Source organism: Jaculus jaculus, chromosome 10, assembly GCF_020740685.1.
Source record: "Jaculus jaculus isolate mJacJac1 chromosome 10, mJacJac1.mat.Y.cur, whole genome shotgun sequence".
Taxonomy (NCBI): domain Eukaryota; kingdom Metazoa; phylum Chordata; class Mammalia; order Rodentia; family Dipodidae; genus Jaculus; species Jaculus jaculus.
The window spans coordinates 13725541-13738915 of NC_059111.1; the positions used below are offsets into that span (position 1 = coordinate 13725541).

Here is a 13375-nt window from a genome sequence, read left to right on the forward strand (position 1 = left end):
CCCCCAAGTGAAACCTTTTATGAAATGTTTTAATACCTAAAACTTGGCAAGTTTTATTATGGGTAGGCTGTGATTAATTTTAGAATAAATACTGATAGGTATTTATGGTATAATATTCCAGAAAAGTTGGTCTCTTGTGTGGACTGTTTAGCATGATCATATCTTTAATGGATGAACTAAGAAAAATTTTTACTTTGGTTCTTTAATATTTCAAGGAAAGTTCCTAGAGTTTGACTATATGTGTTTTTCTTGATAGGTCAGGAACTTGCATCTTTGAATCATTTGGTGAGTTTATTTTTTTTTAATTCAAATATTGATCCTATCCAGTCATCCTGCATACAGTTAGTAAGTACCTGTAATGTGTCAGCTCTGTCCCAGGTCCTAGGAAGAATCAGTGAGATAAATGATGTCTTTAGTTATTACTGCCCACTAAAACAAATGAAAAAGTAGCGTATTTGGTATTGGTTCTCGTTCTCTGTGCATTTATGATACTAATACATAATTGTATTTTGGGAGGGTGATGTACTTTATTGTATTGGTTCAAGACCAACTTCAGATCCTAGATATGTCTCAGCCTTTATCATGCAGCTTTCCCCACTTGGTAAGCAGAAGAGCTTCTCCTGCACACCTCTGTCTTCTGCAGAGCTCCTTGATTGGGTTAGTAAAATGACCAGCCAGTAATCTCACTTTTTTTTTTCTTTTAATATATTTAATTAATTTATTTATTTGAAAGAGAGAAAGAGGCAGAGAGAGAGTGTGTATGAATGGGCACACCAGGCCCTACAGCCACTGCAAACGAACTCCAGATGCGTGCGCCCCCTTGTGCATCTGGCTTACGTGGGTCCTGGAGAGTCGAACCAGGATCCTTTGGCTTGGTAGACAAACACCTTAACTGCTAAGCCATCTCTCCAATCGCCCCCCCCTCTTTTTTTCTTCAAATAAGGGTCTCTCTCTAGCCAGGTGATCCTCCTACCTCCTGAGTGCTGGGATTAAAGGTGTGTGCCACCTTGCACATTCCTTGTGTAATTTCTTTCCTGTGAGTGAGCTCAGAACATGGAAACATCATAGGATTCTACTGCCAGGTTTGTGTCACAAATAGAGGTAGGAGGAGCACCATTAGTTCGAGGCCACCCTGAGGCTATATAATGAATTACAGGTCAGCCTGGGCTTGCGGGAAACTCTTCCTAAAACACACACACACACACACACACACAACAAAAACTATGTACTAATCCAAAGGGGGATTAGCTGAGTGTGGTGGCGCACACCTTTAATCACAGCACTTGGGTTGTGGAGGTAGGGGGATCACTGTGAGTTCAAGATCCGCCTGAGACTACAGAGTGAATTCCAGGTCATCTCGGGGTAGAGTGAGGAAAAAAAACAAAAAGAAAAGAAATTTAGCCAGGCGTGGTGGCACACGCCTTTAATCCCAGCACTCGGGAGGCAGAAGTAGGAGGATCGCCGTGAGTTTGAGGCCACCCTGAGACTCCATAGTGAATTCCAGGTCAGCCTGGGCTAGAGTGAGACCCTACCTCGAAAAACCAAAAAAAGAAAAAAGAAAAGAAAAGAAATTGTACAAGATATGTCTGTACTCCAAGGGGCTGGAGTCTTGGTGGCCATCATCAAATTCATCTTATGCTGACTATAGATTATTAGGGTCAGTCTCTGTTGCAGTCAGGTTCATGTTGCTGACAGAAATCAACCGGCAAAGAGCACCTTGTGTGTGTGGGGGGGTGTATTTTGGCTTACAGACTCAAGGGGGAAGCTCCATGATGGCAGAGAAAGAAGATGGCATGAGCAGAGGGTGGACATCACCCCCTGGCCAACGTCAGGTGGACAACAGGAACAGGAGAGTGTGCCAAACTGGCAAGGGGACACTGGCTAAAACACCATAAGCCCACCCCCGACCATACACTGCCTCCAGGAGGCGTTAATTCCCAAATCTCCATCAGCTGGGAACCCAGCATTCAGAACAGCTAAGTTTATGGGGGACACCTGAATCAAAGCAGCACAGTCTCAGAAGTAGGATGAGGAAGTCTTATGATGCTGTCATGACTTGCTAAGCGTCTGTATCAATACCAGCAATAGGTGAGAGTGGAAGCTGTCGACACACCCAAGTAATTTCTCAGTACCCCATGCTTCCTTACTGTCTTCTTTGAAGAAACAGGCATGTCTAGTGAGTAGTAATGGTGCATGCCGGTAGAGTATTGCTGAAGAGGCAGGAGGATCAGGAGTTAGAAATGGGCATGTCTGTCAAATCAGCATGTGTATAGTGAGGTTCAGGATCGTCGGGAGATTGTGGGGTATGGTTGGATGGTTTTAACTACTCACTTGTACTCTCTCAGTAAAGCAGCCCATAATTTACCTTATCAGAGAGAAAAGAATGTATATATGTTTTTGCATATAATATTCTCAGTGAAGACTTATAGTTTAATTTTAAAATAATAATAATGAGGGGCTGGAAAGATAGCTTAGCAGTTAAGGCACTTGCTTGCAAAGCCAAAGGACTCGGGTTCAAATAGTAATAATGAAAGGTAAATTCTCTTCCTTTTTTCCTCCCTATGATCAAACTTAACTACAAGGGGCATACCCATATTTTTCCAGAGTCTGCTTATTTTATTTACTTACCCCCCCCCCCTTTTTTTTTTCTTTTTCGAGTGAGGATCTCATTCTAGCCCAGGCTGACCTGGAATTCAGTGTGTAGTCTCAGGGTGGCCTGGAACTCACAGTGATCCTCTTGCCTGTGTCTCTGAGTACTGGGATTAAAGGTGTACACCACCGTGGCCCAACATTTCTGTTTATTTTTCAACTCTGTTTTGCTTACACTTCTTTTCATTCCAGGAGTACTTCATTTCTCCATCCGGAGATGCACAAGAACAGGTTTGCCATGTACAAAAGCTCCATCATATTTTAGAAGTACTAGTCAGCTGCATGCTCTTCATTAAACCGCAACATGAGCTCCTGTTTTCCTTAACACAGTAAGTGTTGCCTTCTGTTTGTTTGGTTGTTTTTAGTTTTTTTGTTTGTTTGCTTGCTTTTTGAGGTAGGGTCTCACTCTAACCCAGGCTAACATGGAGTTCACTGTATAGTCTAGTCCCAGGATGGCCTTGAACTCACAGTGATCCTCCTGCCTCTGCCTCTCAAGTGCTAGGATTAAAGGTGTGTGCCACTATACCCAGCTGAAATCATTCTTTCTTGTGTTTCTTTTTTTTTAAATTTTTTAATTTCAAGGTAGGGTCTCTCTCTAGTCCAGGCTACTATGTAGTCTCAGTGTGGCCTCTAACTCATGGAATTCCTCCTACCTCTGCCTCTTGAATACTGGGATTAAAGGTGTGTACCACTGTGCCCAGGTCTTTTCTTTTTTTAATATTTTATTTTTAATTTATTTATTTGAGAGGGAGGGAGGGAGAAAGAGGCAAATAGGGAGAGAGAGAAAAAAAAATAGTCACTTCAGGGCCTCCAGCCATTGCAAGTGAACTCCAGATGTATGAGCCACCTTGTGCATCTGGCTTATACGGGTAATGGGGAATAGAACCTGGGGCCTTTGGCTTTGCACACAAGTGCCTTAATCACTAAGCCATCTCTCCAGCCCTGAAATAATTCTTTTTATTGAAAGTGTAGTTAATGGTACTTAGTAAAATGTTTCTCCAGACTAAAAAGCCTCTATGCTTTAGACCTTTTTCCTTTTTTAAAGTTTTATTTATTATTTATTTATTTGAGAGGGAGAAAGAGTAGATAGAGAGAGAGGGAGGGAGGGAGAGGGAGAGAGAAGTGGTGCACCAGGGCCTTTCGCCACTGCAAAGGAACTCCAGACACATGTGCCACTTTGGGCATCTGGCTTACGTGGGTCCTGGGAAATTGAACCTGGGTCCTTTGCCTTTGCAGGTAAGTGCCTTAACCATGAAGCCATCTCTCCAGCCCAGACTCTGTCTTTTTCTCCCTCCGCCCCCCAAGGCAGAATCTCACTCTGGTCCAGGCTGACTTGGAATTAACTATGTACTCTCAGAGTGGCCACAAACTCTTGGTGATCCTCCTACCTCTGCCTCCAGAGTGTTGGGATTAAAGGTGTGTTCCACCAAGCCCAGCTTTTTCTTTTTTTTTTTTTTAATTTAATTTTTTTATTGGCAACTTCCATAATTGTAAACAATATCCCATGGTAATTCTCTCCCCCCCCCCCCCGCCCTTTGAAACTCCTCTCTCCATCATATCCCCATCCCCTCTCAGCCAGTCTCTCTTTTATTTTGATGTCATGATCTTTTCCTCCTCTTATGATGGTCTTGTGTAGGTAGTGTCAGGCACTGTGAGGTTATGGATATCCAGGCCGTTTTGGGTCTTGAGGAGCACATTGTAAGGAGTCCTACCCTTCCTTTGGCTCTTACATTCTTTCTGTCTCCTCTACCACAATGGACCCTGAGCCTTGGAAGGTGTGATAGAGATATTGCAGTGCTGAGCACTCCTCTGTCACTGCTTCTCAGCACCATGGTGCCTTCTGAGTCATCCCAAGGTCACTGCCATCTGAAAAGAGATGCTTCTCTAACCAAAAGTGAGAGTAGAAATAGCATATGGTTATGAACATTAAGAGAAGTGCTTACCAGGTAGTTTGATGACCATAGTATATTTATTTAGCCAGACAGCAGCAGACGTTGCACCCCTAGGGCTCATGACTACCCCTGTTGTAGGTTTTCAGTATCAGGGATGTATTCCCTCCCATGGAGTGGGCCTCCAGTCCAATTAGAGAGCAGTTGGTTTCCACCATGACAGATGTGCCACTATTGCACCCGTTGGCTCATTTGGCCTGGGTGGCCAAATTTAAGTAAGCAGTATCCACTGTTGAGTATCTTCACTGGTGATTTCTCTCTGTCCAATTGAACTGCATGCAGAATGGCTTTTTCTAGCTTTCTGTCAGCTGGTCTACATGGAAGGGGTTTTCAGCTCAGTTCTAGCAGGATTTCTCAGTGGCCTTGCACCCCAAGTATGTGGAGTCTTCAGCAATAGGGTTTTATCATCTACTCCTGGTCGGAAACCAAGAGCCTTGGCAAGGGCATCAGGTTCTGCCCTGGCCAGCAACTCACTGGAAGGTATCCCATCTCTGGCACTGAAAATTTTCTAGTAACAATCTATGGCTCCTGAGTATTCCATTGCAGACCTATTTCTTAAAAGAGGTGCTTTTTTTTTTCTTTTCAGATCCTGCATAAAGTATTATAAGCAAAATCCTCTAGATGAACAACACGTTTTCCAGCAGCCGGTCAGACCAGCTGCTATTAAAAACTTCTATCAAAGGTAAGAAATTCAGTCTTAAGCTGTGTCTTGTGTGCTGCCATGGTTCTTGGCAATTGTGGAGTCCATTTTCCATGGGGACTGCATGATCCAGCACTGCTTAAGCCCTGAACCCTAATCTGTGTCCTGCTCTCTGATTAGTGTCTGATCGTTCTCCCTCTTCCTTCTGCAAGGGTATGTATCTAGACTTTGAGCCTCTGTTTCCATTTTGGTCTTAATTGCAGTTCTTTCACAAAATAGAGAAGTACACACACGGGTGGAGGGGAGGGTGAGAGGTTGGGAGAAAATGTTGAGGATAGGGATGGCGTGGCCAAGGTCATGTACGGCTGCAGGAATGTGGTTGGTCATCCATGTGGACACTGAGGCTACTGCAGATGTTGGCTCCCTGACTTCTCCTCCACATGTATAAGGTTCTTGCAATGTCACATTCCTGACAGCACTCTGAAAGTGCTGCCAAAGGTCACAAATGGCTTTTTTATTTTATTTTTATGAGACTGGCTGTTGCCATAGGTTGGCCTCCAACTTCACAGTCTGCTGCCTCAGTCTCCCCAGTCTAGGATTTCAGGGGCATGCCGTCATACCTAGATACCAGCAAACTTGATTTATTTATTTATTTATTTATTTATTTATTTATTTATTAACAACAAAAAGTTTTTATTTAGGTAGATCTACCATATGACGCAGCTATAGCACTCCTAGGCATATATCCTAAGGATTCTCTCACTGCCTTAGAGATACTTGCTCAACCATGTTTATGGCTGCTCAATTCACAATAGCTGGGAAATGGAACCAGCCTAGATGTCCCTCAACTGATGAGTGGATAATAAAGATATCGCACATTTACACAATGGAGTTCTACGCAGTGGTAAAGAAAAATGAAGTTATGAAATTTGCAGGAAAATGGATGAATCTGGACAGGATTAAGACTGTGTCACTAATTTGACCAAGCTGGCCTCAAACTTGTGGTCCTCTTGCCTCAGCCTCTTCAGCAGCTGGGATTATAGGTGTGTACCACCATGCCTGACAGAAATGTATTTTTGAAGGAAGGAAAATTATTTTTATGGTGACATTGTAACAACCTGGAAAGTCATTTTGACATAGCGTTAAGTATTTTGTAAAAGTATGCATAAGTTATTACTATTATGAGACCACATAGGAATAAAATGTTTATGCTTTGAAAAAAAAAAAGTTTTTATTTAGGGCTGGAAAGATGGCTTAGTGGTTAAGTGCTTGCCTGTGAAGCCTAAGGACCCCAGTTCAAGGCTCAATTCCCCAGGACCCACATTAGCCAGATGCACAAGGGGGGCACGCATCTGGAGTTCATTTGCAGTGGCTGGAGGCCCTGTCGCGCCCATTCTCTCTCTCTCTCTGCCTCTTTCTCTCTATGCCTGTCACTCTCAAATAAAAAAAAAAAAGTTTTAATTTATTTGAGAGAGAAAAAGGGGGGCGGAACTATGGGCATGCCTGGGCCTCCAGCCACTGCAGATGAGTTGTAGATGCATACTCCACTTTGTGCATCTGACTTTACATGGTTATTGGGGAATTGAATCTGGGCTGTCAGGTTTTATAAGCAAACACCTTTAACCACTGGGCCATCTTTCCAGCCCATAATATGGTATTTTGCAAGCCTCCCAGAAAAGTGAATCTATATTGAACCTTGCACTGAGAAAACAATCAGATGGTTTTCCTTTGTTCAATCTTTCCAATCTCAGTAGCAAACTTTATTTTTATTTATTTATTTTGAGGTAGGGTCTCACTGTAGCTCAGGGGGGCCTTGAACTCACAGAGATCCTTCTACTTCTGCCTCCCAAGTGCTGGGATTAAAGGTGTGTACCACCACACCCAGCACAGTATATTTTGTTTATTTATTTTTGTAATTTTTTATTTTTATTTATTTGAAAGAGAGAGAGAAAGGCAGAGAGAGCATGGGCACGCCAAGGCATCCAGACACATGTACCATCTTGTACATCTGGTTTACATGGGTCCTGAGGAATTGAACTTGGGTCCTTTGCCTTTGCAGGCAAATGCGTTGACTGCTAAGCTATCTCTCCAGCCGTGTGTGTGTGTGTGTGTGTGTGTGTGTGTGTGTGTGTGTGTGTATAAAAAAATTTTTTTAAGCAGTTTCTCACTTTAGCCAGGCTGGTCTCCAACGTGTGGTAATTCTCCTCCTACCTCAGCCTCCTGAGTACTAGGAGACTAAAGGCCTGTGCCACCATGGCCAGCACACTAACAGCATTGGTTTTTCTTTTGTGAGGTGGAGAGAGGGTGTGGACTCAACAAGGCCTCTCTTCACTGCAGACTCCAAACACAATGCCACTTTGTGCACCTGGCCTTATGTGAGATCTCAGGAATTGAACCTGCACTGGTAGACTTTGCAAGCAAGCACCTTTAACTGCTGAGCCATCCCTCCAGCCCTAAATTTGTTTCTTTTGATTTTTTCCCCCTTAGTGAGAAGCCACAGAAATGGAGAGTAGAAATAAGTAGTAGTCAAAAGAAGGTGAAAACAGTTTGGCAGCTGAGTGACACCTCACCTGTGGACCATCTGACTCTTCACAAACTTGGTAAATATGTAACCTTAGTGGGAAAAATCATTATTACAACTCTTGTGCCCACTTTTAAATAATTTTCCCAAATTATAGGCATACAACACAGCTTTTTGTTTTTGTTGTTTTGGTTTGATTTGGTTTCTTAAGGTAGGGTCTCACTGTAGCCCAGGCTGACCTGGAATTCACTCTGTAGTCTCAGGGTGGCCTCAAACTCAAGGTGATCCTCCTACCTCTGCCTCCCGAGTGCTGGGATTAAAGACGTGCGCCACCACACCAGGCCCAACTTAAACAGATGTGCTTAGCTGAGACTACAAAGTGAATTCCAGGTCAGCCTGGGCTGAGCAAGACTATCTCAAAGAAAATTAAGAAAAAAAAATGTTTATAAGTGAGGCTAAAAAGATGACTTACAGGGCTGGAGAGATGGCTTAGCGGTTAAGCGCTTGCCTGTGAAGCCTAAGGACCCCGGTTCGAGGCTCGGTTCCCCAGGTCCCACGTTAGCCGGATGCACAAGGGGGCGCACGCATCTGGAGTTCGTTTGCAGAGGCTGGAAGCCCTGGCGTGCCCATTCTCTCTCTCTCTCCCTCTATCTGTCTTTCTATCTGTGTCTGTCGCTCTCAAATAAATAAATAAATTTAAAAAAAAAAAAGATGGCTTACAATGTCTGCCTTCATGGGTTTTATTCCCCAATACCTATGTATAAAGCCAGATACACAAAGTAAGTGGCACTTGGGTCTGAACTTCATGTGCAATGAAGAGGCCCTGGCATGCCATGCCCATTCATTCATATTCTTCCCCTCCCCCACCCCTCTGTCTGTCTATAATTTTAAAAACAGAGTTGACCTGGGTTTGGGTTTGTCAAAAAATGTCTCTTAGGCTTGGGCATGGTGGCACATTCCTGTAATCCTAGCACTCAGGAGGCAGAGGTAGGAAGATAACTGTGAGTTAGAGGCCACCCTGAGACTACAGAGTGAATTCTAGGTCAGCCTGGGCTACAGTGAGACCCCACCTTGAAAAAACAAAAAAAAATGTCTCTTAGAGTTGGAGAGATGGCTTAGTAGTTAAGGTGCTTTCCTGTAAAGCCTAAGGACCTATGTTCAATCTCTCCAGATCTCACGTAAGCCAGGCACACAAAGGTGACACATGTACAAGGTCACATATGTGCACTAGGTGGCACAAGCATCTGGAGTTTGATTGCAGTGACTGAGGCCCTGGTGTGCCAGTTCTCTCTCTAACAAAAAAATGTTTCTTAGCCAGGTATGGTGGTATATACCTTTACTCCTAGCACTTGGGAGGCAGAGGATACAGGATCACCTTGAGTTCGAGGCCACCTTGAGACTACATAATCAGTTCCAGGTCAGCCTGGACCAGACTAAGACCCTACCTTGAAAAAAATTTTAAAAAAGGTCTCTTCAGGCCTTTGTATAAATTAACTAGCCCACTAAATCTTCCTCCTTCTTTTTTTGGGGGGAGGGGGTTGGGGGTTGAGGTAGGGTCTCACTCTAGCCCAGGCTGACCTGGAACTCCCTATGTAGTCTCAAGATGGCCTAGAACTCATGGTAATCCTCCTGCCTCTGCCTTCCAAGTGCTGGGATTAAAGGCGTGCGCCACCACACCCAGCCCAAGCCTTCCTTTGTGAAACACCTGTGGACTCCTCATCTCCATGCCCATTGACTTCTCATGGCAAAAAGAAATTTGTCAGATCTTATATTTATGTGTCCTTGGAAATGTACTCACACAAGTTTGGCTTGAAATTTATAACCTAGCCTCCTTGTTGTATATTTTTTTTTTAAGACAGGTCCTTGCGAAGTAACTGTTATAGGCCTCTCTGTGCTGACCTTGGCTGGCTCGCATTTGTAGCATCCGCCTACCTCCAGCTACCAAGTACTGAGATGATCAGTATATATGACACTGTCATATATCCTACTGTGTTTAGAACTTCTTCAGTGAAAGTCAGTTATGGCTATGCAGGGTGGTACAAACCTGTAATCCCAGTGCACGGGAGGTGGAAAGGATGTCAGAATCATTTTTGGCTGTAGAATGAGCTCAAGGCCAGCCTGGACCACATGAGACCTTGTCCCAACCACACCCTCCAAAAAGGAAAAAACAAACAACTACAGTATGATTTTTGGGTTTTCAAGGTAGGGTCTTAACTCTAGCCCAAGCTGACCTTGAATTCACTATGTAGTCTCCAGGTGACCTCGAATTCATGGCAATCCTCATACCTCTGCTTCCCAAGTGCTGGGATTAAAGGGGTGCACCACCATGCCTGGCTTAAATTATGATTTATTTATGCCGAAAATATGTATGTATACACTTACAGAAGTTAGAGCCCCCCCCCCCAAGAACTTGGTGAACAAGTAGCACTTCAGTAGATCTAATGTCATGCTCTTGAGTAAAACAGTTGGCATCAAAAGTCGGGAGACCTAAGAGAAAAGTATACTTTTAGCTGCTTTATGAAGAGACAATAATGATTTGGAGTTAATGAGGTGAAACACAGTGTTCAGTAGAGTGCTGCCTACCCACTGAGCACTCAGTAAATGATCGTGATAATGATGACAATATGGAAACCAAAACATTGACCTACAAAGAAGTTGATGTGCTCTCAGCTGAATGCTGATTTGACCATTTAATTTTGGAAAACAGTATTCATTCTTTTTTTTTTTTTTTTCAAAGTAGGGTCTCAGTATAGCCCAGACTGACCTGGAATTCACTCTGTAGTCTCAGGATGGCCACAAACTCATGGTGATTCTCCTTCCTTGACCTCCCAAGTGCTGGGATTAAAGGTGTGAGACACCATGCCCAGACAATGGTCATTCTTTGAGAGGGAAAATAAAAATAGCTTTGTCAAGCTCTAAGGCTATAGGTCCTAAGTAGAATTTCCATTCTGAGAGATAGATACCATAGGGAAAGTATGGTCCAGGTTGCTTGTGGAAAAACACGTCTAGACAAGAGACAAAATTTTAGCAATTTTTTGCCTTTTATACTTTCAGGGGCCCAGTCCCTCTCAGCATGAGCCACCTTGTGTAATATGGTTTACCTGGGTTCTCAGGAATCAAACCTGGGTCCTCAAGCTTCTCAGGCAAGCATTTTAACCGCTAAACCATCTCTCCAGCTCAATAAAAGCCTTTTCAACTAGTACAGGGCAGTATTATGGATTAAAAAAAAAAAAAAAGAAAAACTTCCATGAACAGCATAACTAATAAAAACTAAAGAGAAGGCCGAGGACACATGCAAGCCTTCAATCCTAGCACTCAAGAGGCAGAGTTGGAGGATCTCAGTGAGTTCAAGGCTACCCTGAGACTACATAGTGAATTCCAGGCCAGCGTGGGCTAGAGTGAAACCCTACTTTGAAAAAATAAAAAAAAAGAGAGAGATTTGCAAAATGTTGTTGGCTGATGAAATCTAGTGATGAGTACATAAGATTCACCCTACCATTGTACTCTTTTGTATATTTGAATTTTTTAAAATATTTATTTATGTATTTACTTACCTGAGGGGGAGAGAGAGCCAGATAGAGAGAATGGGCACGCCATGGCCTCCAGCCACTGCAAACAAACTCAAAACACATGTACCACATTGTGCATATAGCTTACATGCATACTGGGAAACTGACTCTGGATCCTTAGGCTTTGCAGGCAGGTGCTTTAACTGCTAAGCCAACTCTCCAGCCCTTGAATTATTTTGGAGTAAGATAAGCATAGTCAAAAATGAAGTTCAGGGGCTAGAGAGGTGGTGAAGCGCTTGCCTGTGAAGCCTATGAACCCCTGTTCGAGGCTTGATTCCCCAGATGCACAAGGGGGCGCACACATCTAGAGTTCATTTGCAGTGGCTGGAGGCCCTGCATGCCCATTCTGTCTCTCTATCTGCCTCTTTCTCTCTGTCACTCTCAAATAAATAAATAAAAATAAACAAAAAATATTTTAAAATGAAGTACAGAACAGGGTGTGGTGATGCACACATTTAATCCCAGCACTAAGGAGACAGAGGTAGAAAGATTACTCTTAGTTCAAGGCCAGCCTAAGACTACATAGTGAATTCCAGATCAGCCTGGACTAGAGGGAGACCATACCCCAACCCTCCACCCCCAAATAAACAGAAAAGAAAAGAAAATGTTGTGGCATAAAAAAATAAAGCAGTTGTTTAGGAAATGGACATTTATTTATTTATTAAAAATCTACTACTTGGGTTGCTATGCCATGTTTTAAATGGGCCAAAGGGGTTTAAATGAATTGTCCTGGCTGACTTTCACACCACCTCTCAGTTACTGTGTTGTCAGAAATTCTGCATTGTGCATGGTAGAAACACCATGAGTACTAAGCAATTCTGACCTCACTGTCTTTCTGGTTGCAGATTTTTCTGAATCTACACTAAACGGTAGTCTGGAAGAGAGGACACCCTTTACCAGCATGCTTACTTGCAGCCAGGTGCATTTCAAGTAAAGTGCTCAGGGGTCCCTGGTCAGGTATGTGTTTTCTCCAAATGCCACATAATGTATTAAGTTACTGTGTTTCAGTTATTTCTACATTGTAAGTGTTGGTCTAGTACATTGGAAGTATGGATTATTTGTTAGTTATCCCACGAAAACTTACCAGATATTACTTAGTAGTGCATTTCTTTATTTCCTGTATACCTTTGGTTGACAACTTAATAGGTCAGTTTAATTCTAAAACTAGAGAAATGAAACAAAATTTTGAGTGGTAATATCTTTGCATTTTAAATCTGAATGACACCATTTGATTTCAAGACAATGATGAAAGAGAAAAACCCTGACAGGTGACCTGACCTGACAAGGGAGGTGGCTTAAAGGGTAAAGTCCTTGCTGTGCAAACATGAGTAAAAGCCACATAAAACCCACATAAAATGCTGGGCGTGTGGAGCATATTGGAGCACGCCTTTAACCCCCAGCATTTGTCAGTCTGTGTGTGGTAGGAGAATCATGGAGCTCTAGGTGTCCAGGTGAGCCTATGTTAGAATGGGATCCCACCTCAAAAATAAAAGAAAATAAAACATGCCAGGTGTGGTGGACACGCCTTTAATCCCAGCACTTGGGAGGCAGAGGTAGGAGGATCACTATGAGTTTCAGGCCACCCTGAGACTACATAGTAAATTCCAGGTCAGCCTGGGCTAGAGTGAGACTCTACCTTGGAGGGGGGGGGGGGGGAGGAAGAAAGAAAGATGCTGAGTGTGGTGGTGCATGCCTATTATACCTCCCAGTGCTCGTGAGACAGAGGCAGGGAGCACCCTGAGTAAGGATGGAGTGATCAACACACAGACGGCCACCTCTGTCCCTCTGGGCACAAGCACACACACCCCAATAAAGAAAAACACCCACAAAGCCAGGCAGGGTGGTACACACCTTTAATCCCAACATTTGGGAGGCTGAGGTAGAAGGATCACTGGTGAGTTTGAGGCCACCTTGAGAAAACATAGTAAATTGCAGGTCACCCTAGGCTAAAGCATGACCCTACCTCGAAAAACACAAAAACAGAAAACCAAAAAACCACAAAGATATGTTGTTCTTGATTTTTCAAGATTGTGTCTTGCAGTAGCCC

The 13375-nt window shown here is 43.4% G+C and overlaps 1 protein-coding gene across 4 annotated transcripts in view; it reads left to right on the top strand.

Moving 5' to 3' along the window:
• Window positions 1-12285, top strand: part of Zwilch (zwilch kinetochore protein) — a 39731-nt gene extending 27446 nt beyond the window's left edge. For all 4 annotated transcript variants that reach the window (XM_045160850.1, XM_045160852.1, XM_045160853.1 and 1 more), the window contains 5 exons: window positions 257-285; window positions 2842-2978; window positions 5185-5280; window positions 7726-7838; window positions 12174-12285. In XM_045160850.1, coding sequence (XP_045016785.1) covers window positions 257-285; window positions 2842-2978; window positions 5185-5280; window positions 7726-7838; window positions 12174-12262 — 464 coding nt within the window. In that variant the 3' untranslated portion in view covers window positions 12263-12285. The remainder of the gene's footprint in view (window positions 1-256; window positions 286-2841; window positions 2979-5184; window positions 5281-7725; window positions 7839-12173) is intronic.
• Window positions 12286-13375: the final 1090 nt, after the last annotated feature.